The sequence below is a fragment of the Vulpes vulpes genome, chromosome 8, assembly GCF_048418805.1.
Source record: "Vulpes vulpes isolate BD-2025 chromosome 8, VulVul3, whole genome shotgun sequence".
In the NCBI taxonomy this organism is placed as follows: Eukaryota; Metazoa; Chordata; class Mammalia; order Carnivora; family Canidae; genus Vulpes; species Vulpes vulpes.
The window spans coordinates 4,089,200-4,107,903 of NC_132787.1; the positions used below are offsets into that span (position 1 = coordinate 4,089,200).

Here is an 18,704-nt window from a genome sequence, read left to right on the forward strand (position 1 = left end):
CACAAGAATAACAAGCCACTCAAAAATATAAAAAAAGGCAAAAAGCAAAATGTAAACAACTCATAAAATAAATTTGGGAGTAAGGCCTCTAAGCCCCAAAAGTTTATTACTAGTTCAATAGTTTTTAAAGTTGTAAATATACTAGCACAAGTATATTACAGTATACCTTTCTGTAGGATAATGTGGTAACAAAGCATTAAAAAACAGGCACTTTTATTTGACCCAGCAATTCCACTTATTGGAAATACATCCTAAGGAAATAATCAGACAAATGCACCAAGTTGTGTGTTCAAGGATGTTCATTCCAGCAGTTTCTATAATAGCAAAAAATTGGATACTACCTAGATCTCCAAAACAGGGGAATGGCCAAATAACTAAGGCACAGCCATATAATGGCATACTTTGAAACCATAAAAATAATAGTATAATTCTATATTAATGATATAAAAGATGTTTGTGATATACTACTACGAAAAGTAGGTTATGAACACTATGTTTGGTACAATTTCATTTTTGTATAAACAAGACCAAAAACATTACATTATTCATATGCAAAAAAGTCTAGGAAGATATACATTAAAGTGTATCCATGGGAAGTGGGTTAATAGATTACTTTTTTTAAAATCTGTATCTTCAAGTTTTTCCATGAGGAAGACGAATAGCTTCTGTTAGAGCAAATATCCAACTATCTCATAGTGTTAGATAAAATGGTTTCTGTGAGTACCTGAAGAAAAAACTTTTCATAGACTAGTAGAAGCAATAGAAAAAAATATAAGGTCAGATGAAATCATCTTGTTAATAAAAATCCAGAGTTAATTGGGTACTAGGACAATTGGGTACTAGGTACTTGTTTTTAATAAGTGAAATTGCTCTCTTTAAAACAAATGTGGAAATAAAACCTGGCCCAACCATGGCTCTGTTGCTTGCCCTTCCAAACAGAAGAGATGGTAAGCATGTTCATCTGTACCTGCTTTAAGAGGTTCAGTGAATATCAGGGCAGAGCCAAGAGTGCAAGACAAGATACCAGCTGTTGGTACTTAGCTTTTCAATGTGGGCAACCATACTCTTCAGGTAGCTATGTTCTTGACTAATTACAGGCTTAAATTACAAATTTTCTAGGTTTTTCTTTTCAGAAATCAATTAATAGATTACAGATATATATGTATATAAAGTAATAGAGAAAGGTCACTGATATGAAAATTAAGACACCACAGACACATGATGTTCAAATACATTACTTAGTGCAGTATGTACCAACCAATTTAGTAAAAGCGGAGATATGAGTTGTATCTTTACCTGCAGATGTCACAAACTCTTTAAAAACACACACAAAAACATAAAGCAGAGCCAAGCAAAAGCTACACTCCATACAGGAGCACTGGCAGCAGGCAGCAGCTCACAGAGTACCAACATCCGCAGCCTGCACACCCCGGTTGTAGCAATAACACAGCAGCAAGGACAATAAATCCAGTCTTTATGCTAAAGACAAAGGGCTTCACTGATATTGTCATAGGGCAGAATTTGTTCAGGTTTTATGTGTTTTTGTTTGAGAAAACACAGATAACAATCTTGGGAAAATCTAAGATGTTACATATTTTAACACTTTTTAATATATGGAATATTCTCCAACAGGGATAAACTCACACTAAGACTGGTGTTATATCTTGCAGCTTGAGTATTGCTTATGGAAATAGCTATGGCTTCAGGTGGGCAATGCTATGCACCAATAATGCAGATGATACCTATCATTCCAAATGTATTGCTGGTGTTTCCTTCTTTGCCCCATTAATTGTTATGTTCTTTCTGATATTCTTAGGCCACTTTGAAAAACCTAATACAAATCATAAACTATTTCCTGGATGCTGGGAATGGAACATAATTTGAGCTTCTTGGGGAGATCCAGCTCCTACCTATTCGAGTATTGGCAAATACATCAGCTAGAGACCCACTGGTTCCTTTGACCTCTCCATGGGACAGCGTAGAAGATGCGGATGAAGAAGTGGACGATCCCTGAATTGAACGGTTGATCCAGGACTCAGCATTCTGTAAGCTCTGTTGCAAGGCAGCAGAGAGCGCAGCTTGGCGTCTCAGAGAGCCCTCATCCTCAGAGGCCGAAGACGTGTCTGTGTGGAATTAGAAAAAAAGAAGTTCTCGATCCTGCCTAGAACAGAGACCTTTCAGTTCTTGCTCATTGATCATACATTCAATTTTGACACCAGCAAAATATTTGCATTCTTTTTCTTTTTAGAGAGACAGAGAGATTTGGTGGGCGGGGGGGGGGGGGGGGGGGGCGGTGTTGGAATCCTAACCAGGCTCCATGCTGGGCATGGATGTGGGGCTTGATATCATGACCTGAGCCGAAATCAAGAGTTGGACGCTTCGCCAACTGAGCCACCCAGGTGCCCCTATTCACATTCTTAAGGTAGATTAGTATGTAAAGTTTCTCAAGAATCTCAAACGAAGGTCTATGGACCAAAATCTGCAAAAATAAAATAGCCTAAATCTATAAGTGATTTTAAGTTCTTAAAAAAAAAAAAAAATCCCTTTCAGAATATTTAAACTCCATTCACTGCTTTTCTGTTCTGAACTTAATCAGGATCTAAATTCTTCTGGCTTATCTACTTATATTCAATAATACTGAAGTGCTTATATATCTTCCCCAACCTCTTTATTAGAGAAACTTGTGACAGGTTGCTACCCTGATTTTGACAAGTACTTATTAATTAGTGTCTACTCAAGAGGAAATGATCTTGATAGGGTGATACAAAAATTTACTTTTGTTAACAACAAATTAGGTGTCAAACAGTGAGTTAGGTGCTGGAGAACTAGAAATGGAATTAGAAACAATGCTTAGCCTGGTGCTTTTGTGGTTTTAGTGGAAAAGTGGTCACTCAGCACATGTAGGCTTTTCAAACATGACAGGAGACGTCTCTGATCTGCATTGCTCTCCTTAATTCTCAGGGAAGAATTATGAGAAATTTACTGATGTCTGTATTTCCTGGCTTTGACTTCAGGAAAATAGGCCTAAATTAGAAAACCACACTGAGAAAAATAAAAAAGGAAAAGTTCAACCAAATATAGGATAGTCAAGGGAAGCAGAAGTCAGGAATTTTTTTCAAGGCTCTCAGCTTAGGAGGCATACAAGTTAAAGGAGCATTTGGTCTGATCTGAGATAAACCCTTCTACATGATTTTGGGGGGTTATAATTAATGGCCTGTATATTGAATTTCATTCAATTTTTTTTAAATTAAATATTCTGTGGTTAGTCCTGAAGAACACTCTAACTCACGTGAAACTGTAGGTATGTGTTCTGCTTTGTTTCAAAAAGCCAAAGAGAGGGGTGCCTGGCTGGCTCGGTAAGTAGAGCATGCAATTCTCAATCTCAGGGTTGTAAATTCGAACCTCACATTGGGTGTAGAGATTATTTAAAAATAAAATCATTAAAAAGACAAAAACATAAAGAGCCAAAGAGTTAATTAGCATGGGTAGAATGCCACTAGCACTCCACAATGGAAATTTGAACCACAAGAGACTCATTTAACCTAGAAGCCAAATTTTGCAGCCAGAGCAAGCAAGGAAGTTTTAAGATAATGACCATATCCTGGCTTCCTGCTCTGAAGCAACTCCAACTTATTATCTCAAATTGAAGGAGATACGAGGCCTAAGACTGATTATTTTTACAATCAACTTCTTAACTACAATATGTGCTGGAAACTATGTCAAGTTCTGGGGATTCTGCGATACATATGTTCTTATGAGACAGCACCCTAAAAAGGCTTACGATCCAGTACAGGAGACACAATCCCACAGACTATCTCACAAGAATACAAAAGATGCTAAGAAATGGGGTAAGCAAAGGGTTTCACAAGTGGGTACCAATCTTAGTTGAGGATTTTAAGAACTTCTATGTAAATGAAGCAAAGACTTTGAGGTGTAAGGGGCAAAAGATGAGGCTGGAGAGGTAAACAGTGGTCAGACCCCAAAGGATACATCAGTGAGGTTCTTTAAACGGGAAAGAGATCTATAATGTAAAAGGAGAGTGGCTTAAGGAAAATATAGAGAAAGAAAAGTAACAGCATCTGTAACTTTTTATTTAAGGAAAGAGGTTTGTATCATTTCTAAAAAATATTCCAACATTTCAAAGGTACCTTAAGGGGCAGAGATTTTTGTCTTTGTAAATGTGCTAAAGAAAAGAATGGGCAGGTGATGTGGGACAGGCGAATCTGACCCTTAAGAACAAAGTACTTTCAGGGTTATACATCTCAGGACCCCACAAACTCCACTGATTTACAGGCTGTCTTTATTGAATCATTTATTTTAAACTGCATTAAGTCTAAAATTAGAATAATCCAATTTTCAGATGAGAGTAAAACCAGTATTTTCATGATTAGGTTTATGGAAAATTGGTTTCACTGTTTCTATATTGGATCAATTATGTAATTAGGTGTATTGTTTCAATTCAATTACCTCATTTGCCTGCCAGTCCTTAGTGTTTAGTGCCTATAAGGGGGGCCGGCTTAGTGTGGTGGAAAAAACATGGCCTTGGGGTCTATCTTCTATTTGAACTCTGGTGTCCGCCCCTTATGCGCTATGTGACTTAGGGATGAAATTATCCATCTGAGAAGGTTTGCCAGCTCATCCCTTCAACAGGTACTACTAAGCACTACACTAGTTAGCAGTAATAAAATGGTGAACAAGGAAGATATTTCCCTATTCTAGTAAGACTCAAGAGCTTTATGTGCAGGCACCCAAGGAAGTGGGACCTCAACCCTGGCCAGAATGATAAGTAGCTCTTGGTTCTGAGGGCCATGGAGGTGAGGGGAGCAGGGTCAGGGAAGGGAACGGCATGCAAGGAAGCTGGGAGGGGACAGAAAACAAAGCACCTTTGGAAAGAAACGGGACTAGCTCAAACCCAGGATGCTACACTGATGACAGATGAGGCTGGACAAGCGGACAGCACTGGGCTGCTATGGGTCTTTGTGCTAACTGCAGCAGAAGATCATGAAATGAGACAATGTCCAGAAGGCACCCCCAGCAGTAGCAGCATGTAGCGGTTGGCCAGTAAACACTAGTTCCCCATCTCCTCCCCCAAGTAACCCACCCTGTGTGAGCTTACAGGTACAAAAGTGGCTGTGCAAAGCTTCCAGCTGATCGTACATTAAGATCACACAAAATGTTACGTACTGCTCTGGGACTGTATCTTTTTACAAACAAAAATGAACTCTTTTAAATATTTATATGTTTATTTGGTAGTTTTTTGGGGATTTGTTTTGTTGAGTCACTATCACGCAGGAAACTGCAGTGGATTAGTAGAAATTTGGGTAAGATTTCATAAAATCATTTTCCCACTGATTCTGCTCTGGTTGAACATGAACTCACAACTCTTATTCATCACAACTAAAGTTCTTTGCCTAAACTCTTATGTAATGAACACAATAGGTCCTACAGAAGAGAAAACAATCTTTAAAATGCAGTTTGCCCTTCAGTTTACAGTTGGTGTGATTTTAACACAGCACCATTTTATACTGATAACCAGACGCCTCAAATTCACTTGAGCTTCAAATCCAATTAGAAAACATACAACAATTAGCTTGTTGGTTTTAAGGGAAAGGAAGTCCTGAATTTACTGTCTTTAACTGTTGTAGAACTTTTAGTCATTAGCCACGTGTGGAAATTGCTTCCCTCTTCTTCGTATAAAAAAGATCTTTTATATCTAAAAATGTTTATTTTAAAAGCTTAAACACCCACCAATTCCACCTACCAATGGAATAATCTATCCATTCCACTCCCGGGTATCTACCCGAGAGAAAAGAAAACATACCAAGGTCTTGTACCTGAATGTTCACAGCAGCTTTATTTGTAACAGGTGAAAACTGGAAAGTACCCAAATGTCCATCAAGAACTGAAAGGATAATCAAATTGTGGTATATCTATATGACAGACTACCACACAGGAATAAAAAGGAATGAACCTCTAACATACGCAACATGGATGAATCTCAAAATCATTGTGCTGTGTGAAGTATGAGACTTTCCCCTCCCCCAAAAAAGTACAATGAAATATGATTCTACTTACATGAAATTCTAAAAAATACAAACTAAAGTATAGCGAGAGAAAACACATCATAGGGAGGAAGAGAAGTAGGATTACAAAGGAATTATGAGGAAATTTGGTGGATTGGATGGTAGATAATGTTCATTTTCTTAATTGAGATGGTTTCATGGTTTTGCTACGTTGATGTTTAGCAAAATATACACTTTAAGTATGTTTATTGTGTGTGGATTATAATTCAATAAAGCTGTAAGAACTAATTCAAAAAGATTTATGGAAAAAAAAAGGTTTATGAGGAAGAAAATGGTGCCATGGTGGGAGGATGGTAACATCTCAGTCAGTCTACACAACCTGACGGGTACTGTGCAAGTTGAACATGTTCCTGGAAAGACAGTGCCTACCACTGGGTTCTGATAACTGACACCAAAATCAGGCCCAGACATCAGCTTAGAACAGTAGCTAGGTCAAGATTCACTGAAAGAAAGATCTCATCCTAACAACGACTACAAAATATATCACATAAGTGAGGCCAAGAAATAGCTTCAAAGAACAAGTAAAGGAAAAACCACTAAGATAGTGCATGACTCCTGACTGGCATAAGTGGCCTGATCATTAATGTCCAAACTGGAACCCTTCTGAGAAGGAGTACTCACTGTCATTAATTACACCAGGGTCACTCTACCTATATATGGGATCTCCGAACACAGTTTGTCTAGGTATTTTCCCATGTCTATGAAAAAAAAAAAAAAAACAGTACACAAAAATAAATTAATATTACAAATAATACTGTTGCCCTTTGAACACGGGTTAGAGGCACTGGCCCCATGCATGGTGGAAAGTCCAAGTATAACTTCTGACTCACCCAAAACTTAACTACTAATAGCCTACTGTTGACTAGAAGCCTTATTGATATATAAGCACTCAATATATATTTCATATATCTATTATATACTGTATTCTTAAGGTAAGCTAGAGAAAAAAAATGCTATTAAGTAAATCATAAGGAAGAGAAAATATATTTACAGTACTGTAAAAAAAATTTTTTCACATAAAAATGGACCCTGGGATGCCTGGGTGGTTCAGTAGTTGAGCGTCTGCCTTTGGCTCAGAGCATGGTCCTGGAGCCCCAGGATCGAGTCCCACATCGGGCTCCCCTCAAGGAGCCTGCTTCGCCCTCTGCCTGTCTCTCTGCCTCTCTTTCTCTGTGCCTCTCATGAATAAATAAATACAATCTTTAAAAAAAAAAAAGAAATGGACCCACACAATTCAAACTGTATTGCTCATGGATCAACTATATTGAGGTAAAAAAAGAGATTAAAAAAATATATATATATTGTCTATCTGAAAGTTATATCAAACATGTAGCAACTGCTAGAGCTCCAGATTTACCACAAAATATTTACTTGACACTATGGGAGAAGGAGAGGCAATGTGCCAAGTGGTTTAGAGAATAGGCTTTTTAGGTCAGACTGCTCTGAATTCTGATCTTAGCTCTGCCACTGAGAGCTCTTGGGCAAATCAGTTCTTACAGGCATTAATTCTGCTGTTTGCTGTTGTTCTTTTTCTATTGATTCTCTCTCATGGTGTTTTCTATTTTTGGACTGTTTGCTCACAAAATCCAGCGGATCTTTATCTCTGGGAATCCTAAGTTCCTGGGTCGAGGTTGTATCCTTGTAGAAACTATTTGTGTCCCAAGGTTATTATCAGTCCAAAGACGATTTTTTAATGTTAGTTCTTACCAGGCAGTATAGTGAAACTCAAACCTTGAACCCACTTGACCCCAAATTCTTAGGGAAGGTCTCAGCCCCTGTTATCCGAAGGCCAGGCACAAGGCAAGCTTTCTTCATAACAGCTTCTTTTGCTGGTATGTTAATTTTTTCTAGTTCACTCTTCTGCTGAAGATGTAAGCCCCTCCAGGGATCTAAATTCCAACCTCCAACCTTATTATTTTTTAAGTAAGCTCTACGCCCAACATGGGGCTCGAACTTACAACCCCAAGATCAAGAGTCATATGCTCTACCAAACTGAGCCAGCCAGGCGCCCCCAACTTCTAACCTCTTTTTTTTTTTTTAAGATTTTATTTATTCATTCATTCGAGACACACACACACACACACACACACACAGGCAGAGACGCAGGCAGAGGGAGAAGCAGGCTTCACGTAGGAAGCCCGACATGGGACTCGATCCCGGGTCTCCAGGATCATGACCTCAACCGAAGGTGGCGCTAAACCACTGAGCCACCCGGGCTGCCCCAACCTCTAACCTCTTATATAGGTTCAAGGTTTTATCTCTTCTATCCTTATAGTAATTAAAATTTAGGCCTCTTGTTTCCTGCCTTCCTGCTCCCCAGGACAGGGAAAGCGAGCATCATCTCAGTACTCTGATGTTCAGTGACTGTTCTCTCCCTCTCTTGTTCCTGTATGGATTTAAAAGGAAACTGGTTATATTCTATCTAGCACTTTCATTTTTTTTAATAAGTCTTTTTTTTTTAATTTTATTTATTTATGATAGTCACATACAGAGAGAGAGAGAGAGAGAGAGAGGCAGAGACATAGGCAGAGGGAGAAGCAGGCTCCATGCAGGGAGCCCAACATGGGATTCGATCCCGGATCTCCAGGATCGCGCCCTGGGCCAAAGGCAGGCGCCAAACCACTGCGCCACCCAGGAATTCCCTCTATCTAGCACTTTTAAAGGGAAGTTTTCTTTTCCCTGTTCTAGGAGAGAATTTTCAGATTATCTAATTGACTATACAACTAGAAACAGAAGTTTGGGCAAGTTATTGAGCTTCTCTAAACCTGTTTCCTCATTTGTAAAATGGGACAGAGGACTGTCAAGGAAAAAAAAAAATATATATATATATGTCAAGCACTTAGCCCTCTGACTAGTACACAGAGGGTACTCAATAAATGGTAACTATGACATCAGTTTTACTGGAAGCCTTAAATTTTACAATCAGCTATTGAAATAAACAAATTCAGTCTGACAGAGTGGGTTTTTATTGTGCTTTGGCTTAAAGAATACTGAATATTTACTGGTCTCTCAAATAAAGGCAGACCACTGCTCATAACCCATACCCAAAATGAAAGTATGCTATTAACACGACTTAAGTGTATTAATTAGGGCACACTTTGCCAATTCTGATTTGCCAATTCTCCCTCTGACCCTCCCCACTCTCATGCTCTCTTTCTCTCAAATAATAAATAAAATCTTAAAAAAATTTTTTTAAATTAACTAAATAGAATCTGTTTTAGACTATAACCTTTCAGAAGGCAACAGCTATTCAATTTATTTAGAATAATACCCATTCCAGCACCATGCATACATGAGTATCGATCAAGTAAAAAAGGATCTCCCAAACATGATACTTTGGTAGAGTAGAAAAACAAAATCAAGAAGACTGAGTCTGACCCATAATTGTGCTGTCTGACCTGGGGCGAATCCCTCAGTGTCTATGAACCTGTTTGTTTCCTCACCTCTAAAGAAATCTGCTCTTTTACATCACAGAGTGGCTATGAGGAACAAATGAGGCAGGGCAGCCGTTGTGAAAGCCATGTGAAAGTCCCTGACATACTATAATATACTGTAATTCTATAAAACATTATTAGGGATCCCTGGGTGGCGCAGCGGTTTAGCGCCTGCCTTTGGCCCAGGGCGCGATCCTGGAGACCGGGGATCGAATCCCACGTCGGGCTCCCGGTGCATGGAGCCTGCTTCTCCCTCTGCCTGTGTCTCTGCCTCTCTCTCTCTCTCTCTCTGTGTGTGACTATCATAAATAAAAATAAATAAATAAAATAAAGCATTATTAAAGTATGTTAGAAGTCTAGAACAACATCCCAAGTCTGTTTGTGGGCATCACTATTATCTACAGATGTGCAGAGAGGTAAATTCCTCCTCATCTGGTCCCATGAATTGCTACTGTAGTCACCTTCAAGCAGGGCCTCGTGTGGGACAAATGTCTAAATTCATTCTTCCCAAGCCAGCTGAAATAGCTTACTGTGCTTTGGGGTCATTATGTGGCCTATTTGGTCAACCCAAGTACCCTCAGAATGCAGCACAGGTAAGTCCACGAGGGTGCAGAAAGAATTTAGAACTGCATGCTGCAGTTTTTGCATTGTGTTTATCTGTATGAATGAGAAATAGCATCACACAAAGAACCCCTACAAAGAAAGAGCTGAGGTAATTGCCTCATGACATTAGTAAATGATTTCAGCATATAAAGGGAACTGGATGGCAGTAATTCAAGCAATCTAAAAGACTCTGAAAAAGGCCACAGGCACTAAATATTGTAGTTTGCTACCAACTTGGAGAATTTAAATTTTCCAATCGATACGACAGAAATTAGTGTACATATAACAGGCAAATTTTCGGTTGACTGACATATTGTTATTTATGAATGACAAATGAACAAAAGTCAATTATTTCCCATGCCAACTATTTATTGTATTTTCCATTCTATGTAATACTATGAATAAGGCCAAGATTTATAGCATATTTTACTTCCTAAATCCTTCTCTTAAATCCTTCCCAAAATAGCTCTTAAAATTCCACCAGTTCAGTGATTCAAACAGTTACGTGCTGGATGCCTCCCGCAGAAGCCCACCGGCTGGCACACTCTCGTAGGTATCCCAGGACCTGGGTTCACCCAGGGCAGCACCAGCACAGTGAGAGCCCTGAGCAAGCACACGGTGCAGAAAGGACAACATGACTAAACTACTATGAGATCTGAGGTCAGTGTTACTCTGCAAGGGAAGTACAACCTTTCTAGAAAGAGTGCCATGGCAAGGTCAAGTCTGGGCAAGGCCCAGAACCTGTTTGTTTTTTTTTAACTACCCATAATCCGCATTAATTAATATCCATGCCCTTCCTCCACCCCAACCCTGGGGGTCACTGTTTCAGGGGCTATCAGAGTAAATATGCAAGATAAACCCATCTGCCATCCCTGGGTTAGAGGGAGACAGCGATATCTGATTAAACTGCCCTAGGAACCCCTTCCCTGGGTGGCTCAGCGGTTTGGCACCTGCCTTTGGCCCGGGGCGCGATCCTGGAGTCCCGGGATCGAGTCCCACATTGGGATCCCGGCATGGAGCCTGCTTCTCCCTCTACCTGTGTCTCTGCCTCTCTCTCTCTCTCTGTGTCTATCATAAATAAATAAATAAATAAATAAATAAATAGTCTTTTAAAAAAAATTGCCCTAGGAATAGGAGACAGCCACATCTCTGACCAGTGGCTCTCTGAAACTTGGAGAGAATGGAATCTGAATCCTAAAGTGGGAACAGCAAATTCCATTCCCTGAAATGAAAAGGACCGATGGATGCCTTCCGAGACAGCTCTTCCACATTGCCTCATGCGAGACGCAGGCATGTGCGTAACTGCAGAATGAGAGCATCGAGATCTAGCTCCATGTGGGGGCCATGTGAGAAATCACTGTAGGGTGCGCTCAACGTTTCTTCATGATGGGAGAACTGTCCTTCTATTCGACAACATTCATGTCCCTGATGATTCATTAAAGTTTCTCATATGCTAGTCAGAGATCCCTGATCTGGAGATAAATGGATAGGAAACCTTTCCATTATTCTGCTCTGCTGAATAAAGGTTTTAGGAGAAAGGACCGGATCTTTATCATCACGAAATTATTAAGACACATAAGGTGATCAGGAACATTATGGCACATCTTTAAGTCTGCAGGCAGAGTAGAACATCAGTGTTAGAGATCCAGAGGACTGTAGCGAATTCATTCAGCAATGAATAGCCACCACTTGTTTCTGGAGTTGGTAAATTCCCCTCGGGCAGTGACTTTTGTAAGGGGATAAAAAAGGTTTCAGTTCCTTCTGAGCATTCTCAAGATCCTTTGCTGCACCCTCACATTTAACCCGAGGCCATGAGAGCAGACTATTTACTCTGACACTGCATCTCTTTAATACGGCTATGGAGAGGATTGTTTCTAAGAACTGCGAGTCACGTTGCTCCCTACCCTTTGCCATTTATTACAATTGAACCCTCAGCCTCGCTGCAGCAGAATCTGCCAACAAGGAATAGCTACTAAACTGAGAGCCCCCTTTGTCCACCAGGACCCAACTGGTGCTATACTAATGCGGAAGGGAAACCATCCAAGATTTTGAATTGAATGGGCTGGAAGTATGCACCATTACAGACACAAAATGTCTTATTGTGAAGGTCTGCTAGAGGTATGCTATGTTACGTTTTGAGAAACACTTGAAGCCACAAAGCTATTTCTCTTTCAAACATATTGACACCACAGATGTAAAGAAAAAAAAGCACACACAGTTAATGAGCCCAATGCACACCCAAATGCTCTGAGAAGTTAGCCAAAACCAAAACCTAGGAGAAAACTATTAATATGAACCCCGACCAGGGAACAGGATCAATGTCAATTGCTCAACTTGACAGCTGTGAATCAAAGTCAATCACGACAATGTAACCTTCTCCCCCAAAGACATGGTAAGTCCTTTAGATCAAAACTACAGGGAACAAATTTTTCCCCAAAGATTTCAATACCAGTAACATGACAGTAGACAGACAGAGAGACACTATATTGAGGCTCCGAAAGAGATTTATTATGTTTAGTGTCAGAGGCCTACATGGAGATCTTGCCTGGGATTTCACCTAAAAAATTGTAAGGTTTTTAGGAACTTTGGGAAAGATTCTGAATAGACAAGGCAACTTAAAGTTGTTCCAGTTGTTTCGCAAATAGCAAGTTATAAATCCTAAATTTACTTTAGCAGGGGTTGAGATTCCAAGTCTAGGGAATGAGAGTGGGATGAAGACACTTAGTTGTCGGTGATCTCGTGAACCCATTATAAAAAGTGGATTCTTCAAAATATATAAATTTACACAAAATATATTAACACACATACACAAACACACTTATATATATTTTTTAGATCTATTAAAACTTTGCATGACTGCTTGCACAATGTTAATGACACATAAATTTTGTCCCAAGCGCACTTACTCTATAGAGACAAAGCATCTGATATAGGAGTACAAATTTGTTAAAGAAATGTATGACTGTGGGTTAAAGAACTGTATGACTGTGACATTTTAGATGTCAACAAAAATAGCTATTACATCATAGAAGGATTTTTTTTTAGACCCTAAGCTTTGGCCTGTTTATTTATGACTCCATGAGTTTGGGGGTTACATCAAGGAAATGCTGGAAATTCAGAAGGTATTAAAAAAAATGGCTTTACCCTTCAGACGTCTTTCTGTATGTCATTTACAATGTGACAATCAAACCCTGCCACCTTCAATGTGTACTCCTCTACACCTTGGATGATGAGGAAAGTTCCAGCTCGTACCTCAGAAAAGAAGCAGGGCCTATTCCAGGAACATCAAAGGAGTAACTGTCAGTGAGGAAGGGTCTGATAAACCTACCAGGAGGTGTACAGGCATCTGCAGGAGACTGGACGAAGGTGGACCGCCTTTTGGTTGGCATGGGCAAAGCCATCTTCTGTTCTTTATGCTTTGCCAGTGCAGCTTGAACTGCTTCTGTATGGATATCTGAAAGATTCAACATGTGCATTTATTAGCTCCTGGTTCTTAAAGTGTTTACTTCTCTGAGCTGAACTATCTGCCTCAATTGTTGAAAAAGGATGTTTAGGTGATTCTTACTTACCATTTGTGTTGTAAAATTAAAAACAAAAACGAAAAAGAAGAGATAAAAGAAGTAATCAAGGATAGTTTTACAGAGAAAGAAAAAGAAGCCCAGAATGATTCTGTGACTGCTTCACACACCAAACAAGGGGTTAATGGAGACGGGAGGCAGGGGTGAGGAGAGGGTAAGGTGTCTAACATGCACCTGTGCCATCTCTGAATGGAATGAGGGCTGTGCAGGTACCTAGAAGACTCACTATTCTTCAGGAAAAGCAGCTTAGGATCTACTTCACTGTCTGAAAAGGGAGACCCCTCAGTTTTATACCATAGGAACAGAAGGGCTGATTCTGATCTAGAAAAATATAAGGGCTCATGGTACATGTTTGCCACTTTGGCCAAAAGAGAATTCAGTTCTCCTCTTGAAGTCTAACAGGAGTCTCATAATTAACATATCCTGACAGAACTCTGATTCTCCACTCCCACCACAAAATGCACTCTATATTTTGGCAAAATAGGATCATACTATCCACAGTAACTTACGGTCTACTTTTGATATTTTTTTAAAACTCTTACAAAATCTTATGAAGGTAGATAACAACTGAAGTAGCTTCCAAGTTCACAAGAATTTCCTCTTGTCAGGAATGGGCCCAGTTGGCGGACATGCAAATTATCCTTAGAAGCCTGTCTGTGCTATGCAAAGGCACCCCTATATGAGACCTGGACCAATCGATCCTTTTATTAGGGTAGGGGGGAATTTAAGGTGAATCAAGAAAAACAGTTCTAGAACTGAGTCACTTTAATGATAATGCCCTAGAAAGAAGGTAGGCTCTTGAACTTCAGGGTTGAGACCCCCAAAGCTGTCTCTTCTTTTTTAGGGATTTCTCAACTGTTCCCTTGCTTCTGTGACCTATCCCAGATATTTAAGGTAGCCTGAGCTGGGCTGTTTCATGCAACAAAACCTTCACTAATAAAACCAGAAACATCTTTCGGTATAAATACAGACCTACAACATAATTTTCAAGGGCTGTATAGAATTTCACTATATATGCCATAATTTATTTAAGCAACTTTGCTTCTGAAGCTTGCTACTATTCATAGCAACTATTCACAGCAAGAATAATTCGTATTTTCACCTTAGTTCACATGTCTAATCCTGATTCTGTAGGATTAACTCCAACAATTGCTGAGATGTATTTCCTAAGAACAAGGATTATACTCTTATATAACCACAGTATATTTACCAAAATCCAAAAATTAAAAATTGATACAAACTATAATGTAGCCCACAACCCATCTTCCAACTTAGCCTACTATGTCCCAATAATGGCCTTTATTTAATTTATTTAAATTTTAAGATTTTATTTATTTATTCATGAGAGACACACAGATTGAGAGAGAGAGAGAGGCAGAGACATAGGCAGAGGGAGAAGCAGGCTCCATTCAGGGAAGCTGACGTGAGACTTGATCCCCAGTGTCTAGGATCAGGCCCCGGGCTGAAGGCGGCGCTAAACCGCTGAGCCACCCGGGCTGCCCAATAATGCCCTTTATAAAAGCTTTTTTCTCCTTTGTTCCTGATCTGGAACCTAATATAGAATCACACATTACATTAGTTGTCTTATCTTTCTATCACCCTATAGTCTGGAACAATTTCTCTACTTTTGTCTTTTACTACCTTGACATTATTGTATAGACTAATTATATTGTAGAATGTCCCTTAATCTTGGCTTGTTGATATTCCTCATAATTAGATCTAGATTATACATTTTGGCAGGAATACCATAGAAGTAATATGTCTTCTCAAAACATGATGTCAGGAAGCATCTGCCCCATTACTGGTGATAGTAACTTTGATTACTTGGTTAAGATGGTGCCTAATAAAGTAATCCACTGCAAAGTTACTATTCTTCCCTTTAAGTAATTAATAAATAATGTATGGGTGAATGCTTTTGAGACACTGTAACTTACATATTTCATTAAACTTTTACCTACTAGTTTTGGCATCCGTTGATGATTCTTGGCTGAAGCAATTACTATTCTAATGGCTACAAAATGTTGATTTTATAACTCATTCCTTCTATATTTATTAGTTTGGTTTTTCTATTATAAATAAAAGCATCCCTTTCTCCCCCAATTTATTTATATCAATACAGACCTATCAATTCTCATTTTATTCCATGGCCATTGTTACTATCATTACTTATTTTGATGGTCTTATTATCCCAGATTTGATCAATTAGGCCAAATCAAACTAGCTCTTACGTCCTTTTGACATATTCCCATCATTTTGAGCAGTAATTTGTTTTCTGGTCTAAGATGTTACAGGTATGTTTCCTGCTCCAGCACTGGAACTATACATTTCTCTGAAGAGCTTCAGCTCCTTTTAGTGGAGAATGGTATTTAGAAACCAAGATCTTAAAAGTGGGAGTGCTCAGTATTATTGAGGTATCTTTCTTCAAAGCCCTTTCACTGGATAAAGGAATATAATTATAAAAATAAATGTTTATACACATATACCTACATCTATTTTAAAAACCGTAAATTCATATGAATAACCATTTCAAAACCAGAGAATTCATTCTAACCTTCCCCTTTGCATTTGTAACTCCCTTCTCTAACAGTAAGAAAACCTGGTTCACAAAGCCCTCAATATATTTTACTCATTCACTCAATCCTACAATACACAAAGTAGTTTCAAAATTGCTATCCCATATTACTATTAAAAACAAGTCTAACTAGAGTTCAATATTTGTATTTGTATTTCTTTTAGTTTTTACACCGAGTCAAAGTACTGTATAAAAAAAAAATCACACCTACTCCTTTTTAAAAGATTTTATTGATTTGTTCATGAGACACACAGAAAGGGGCAGAGACAAAGGCAGAGCGAGAAGAAGCAGGCTCCCTGAAGACAGCTTGATGTGGACTTGATCCCAGGACTCGGGGATCATGGCCTGAGCCAATGACAGATGCTCAGGATCCCTGGGTGGCTCAGCAGTTTAGCTCCTGCCTTCAGCCCAGGGCGTGATCCTGGAGATCCGGGATCGAGTCCCACATCGGGCTCCCTGCATGGAGCCTGCTTCTCCCTCTGCCTGCATCTTTGCCTCTCTCTCTCTGTGTCTCTCATGAATAAATAAAATCTTAAACAAAACAAAACAAAACAAAAAACAAAGACAGATGCTCAACCACTGAGCCACTCAGGTGCCCCTTGTGGTAGTTATATTATTCCACTGGATAATATAGTTACGTTAATTTCTTTTTCTTCATATTCCATAAGTCCCTCTCAACGTTGCAGATTAAACATTATGTGACATAATAAGAAATATATAGTTGGGGATCCCTGGGTGGCGCAGCAGTTTGGCGCCTGCCTTTGGCCCAGGGCGCGATCCTGGAGACCCGGGATCGAGTCCCACGTCAGGCTCCCGGTGCATGGAGCCTGCTTCTCCCTCTGCCTGTGTCTCTGCCTCTCTCTCTCTCTCTGCGTGTGACTATCATTAAATAAATAAATAAATAAATAAATAAATAAATAAATAAATAAATAATAAGTAAATAAGTAAGTAAGTAAATAAATAAATAAATAAGTGAAATATACAGTTGGTCTTTGCCCCATTTTCTGACACTGAGCTCTGAAAACCTGTGTAATTTCCTGGGTGACAGGAGTATCTTCTGTTCTAATTAGGTGACTCTTGGTAGCCTCCTTAACAGCCTCAGAATTGGGGCTGGTCACTAGAGAGGCCACATCACGACTAGAAACTTGGAACTTTCAGTCCTATCCTTCATCCTCTTGGGAGGGGAGAGGGGTTGGAGATGGACCTAATCATTAATGGCCAATGCCTACATAATGGAACTTTCATAGAAACCCTAAACAAAGAGTCTGGAAATGCGAATCAAAACTACAAGGAGATCTCATCTTACACCTGTCAGAGTGGCTAGAATAAAAAAGACAGTAACAAATGTTGTGAGGGTGTGGAGAAAATGGAACCTTGGTACCCTGTCAGTGGGAATGTAAACTGGTACAGCCACTGTGGAAAACAGTATTTCTCAAAAAATTAAAAATAGAACTACCAAATGGTCCAGTAATTCCACTACTGGGTACTTACCCAAATAAAACAAAAACACTAATTAAAAATTATATATGTATCCCTATGTTTACTACAGCATTATTAATAATAGCCAAGATCTAGAAGCAGTTCAAGTATCTACTGGTAGACTGAATAAAGAAGATATGGTATAAATACACAATGGACTATTACTCAGCCATTAAAAATAACAAGATCTTGCCATTTTCGATACCATGGATGAATCTAGAGGGATTATAATAAGTGAAATAAGACAGAAAAAGACAAATACCATATGATTTCACTTATATGTGGAATCTAAAAAGACAAAAGAACAAACAAAAAAACCCCAGACTCTTAAACGCAGTTCATGAACTGGTTGGTGATTGCTAGAGGCAAGATGGGTGGGGCAGGTGGGTGAAAAAAATAAAGGACATTAAGAGGTACAAATTTCCAGTTATAAAATTAAAAAATCATAGCGATGAAAAGTGGAACATAGGGAAATCAATAATACTGATATAATGTTGTGTGGTGATGACATTTATCAGGGTGAGCACTGAGTAATGTATAAAATCATTGAATCACTATTTGTATACCTGAAACGAATATAATATTGTATGATAATCATATTGGAATTCTTAAAATAAAATGTTATTTTTAAAAAGGCAGAAACAGACCTCAAACATATATGAAATCTCAAAGAACCCTAAACAGCCAAAACAATCTTAAAGAAGAATAAAGATGGAAGCCTCACACTTCCGGATTTCAAAACATATCAGAAAGCCAGAGAAACCAAGATAGCATAATACTGGTATAAAAACAGACATACAGACCAATGGAATAAGGCAGAGAGCCCAGAAACCAATACTTGTATATATGGTCAAATGGTCCTTTACAAGGGTGCCAAGACTGCACAACTGGTAATGACAGTCCGTCCCTTCAACAACTGTTGCCAGGGAACCTGAAATATCCACATATAAAAGAA

At 39.0% G+C, this 18,704-nt stretch overlaps 1 protein-coding gene across 7 annotated transcripts in view; it reads right to left on the reverse strand.

Annotated features, from left to right (window-relative positions):
• DIP2B (disco interacting protein 2 homolog B) overlaps nucleotides 1–18,704 on the reverse strand; it is a 221,850-nt gene that overhangs the window by 65,689 nt on the left and 137,457 nt on the right. For 4 of the 7 annotated variants that reach the window (XM_072765309.1, XM_072765311.1, XM_072765310.1 and 1 more), the window contains exons 4-5: nucleotides 13,449–13,574; nucleotides 1,911–2,123 (exon numbers count right to left, since the gene is read on the reverse strand). In XM_072765309.1, coding sequence (XP_072621410.1) covers nucleotides 1,911–2,123; nucleotides 13,449–13,574 — 339 coding nt within the window. The remainder of the gene's footprint in view (nucleotides 1–1,910; nucleotides 2,124–13,448; nucleotides 13,575–18,704) is intronic. The other 3 variants (XM_072765314.1, XM_072765313.1, XM_072765312.1) reach the window with 1 other exon arrangement.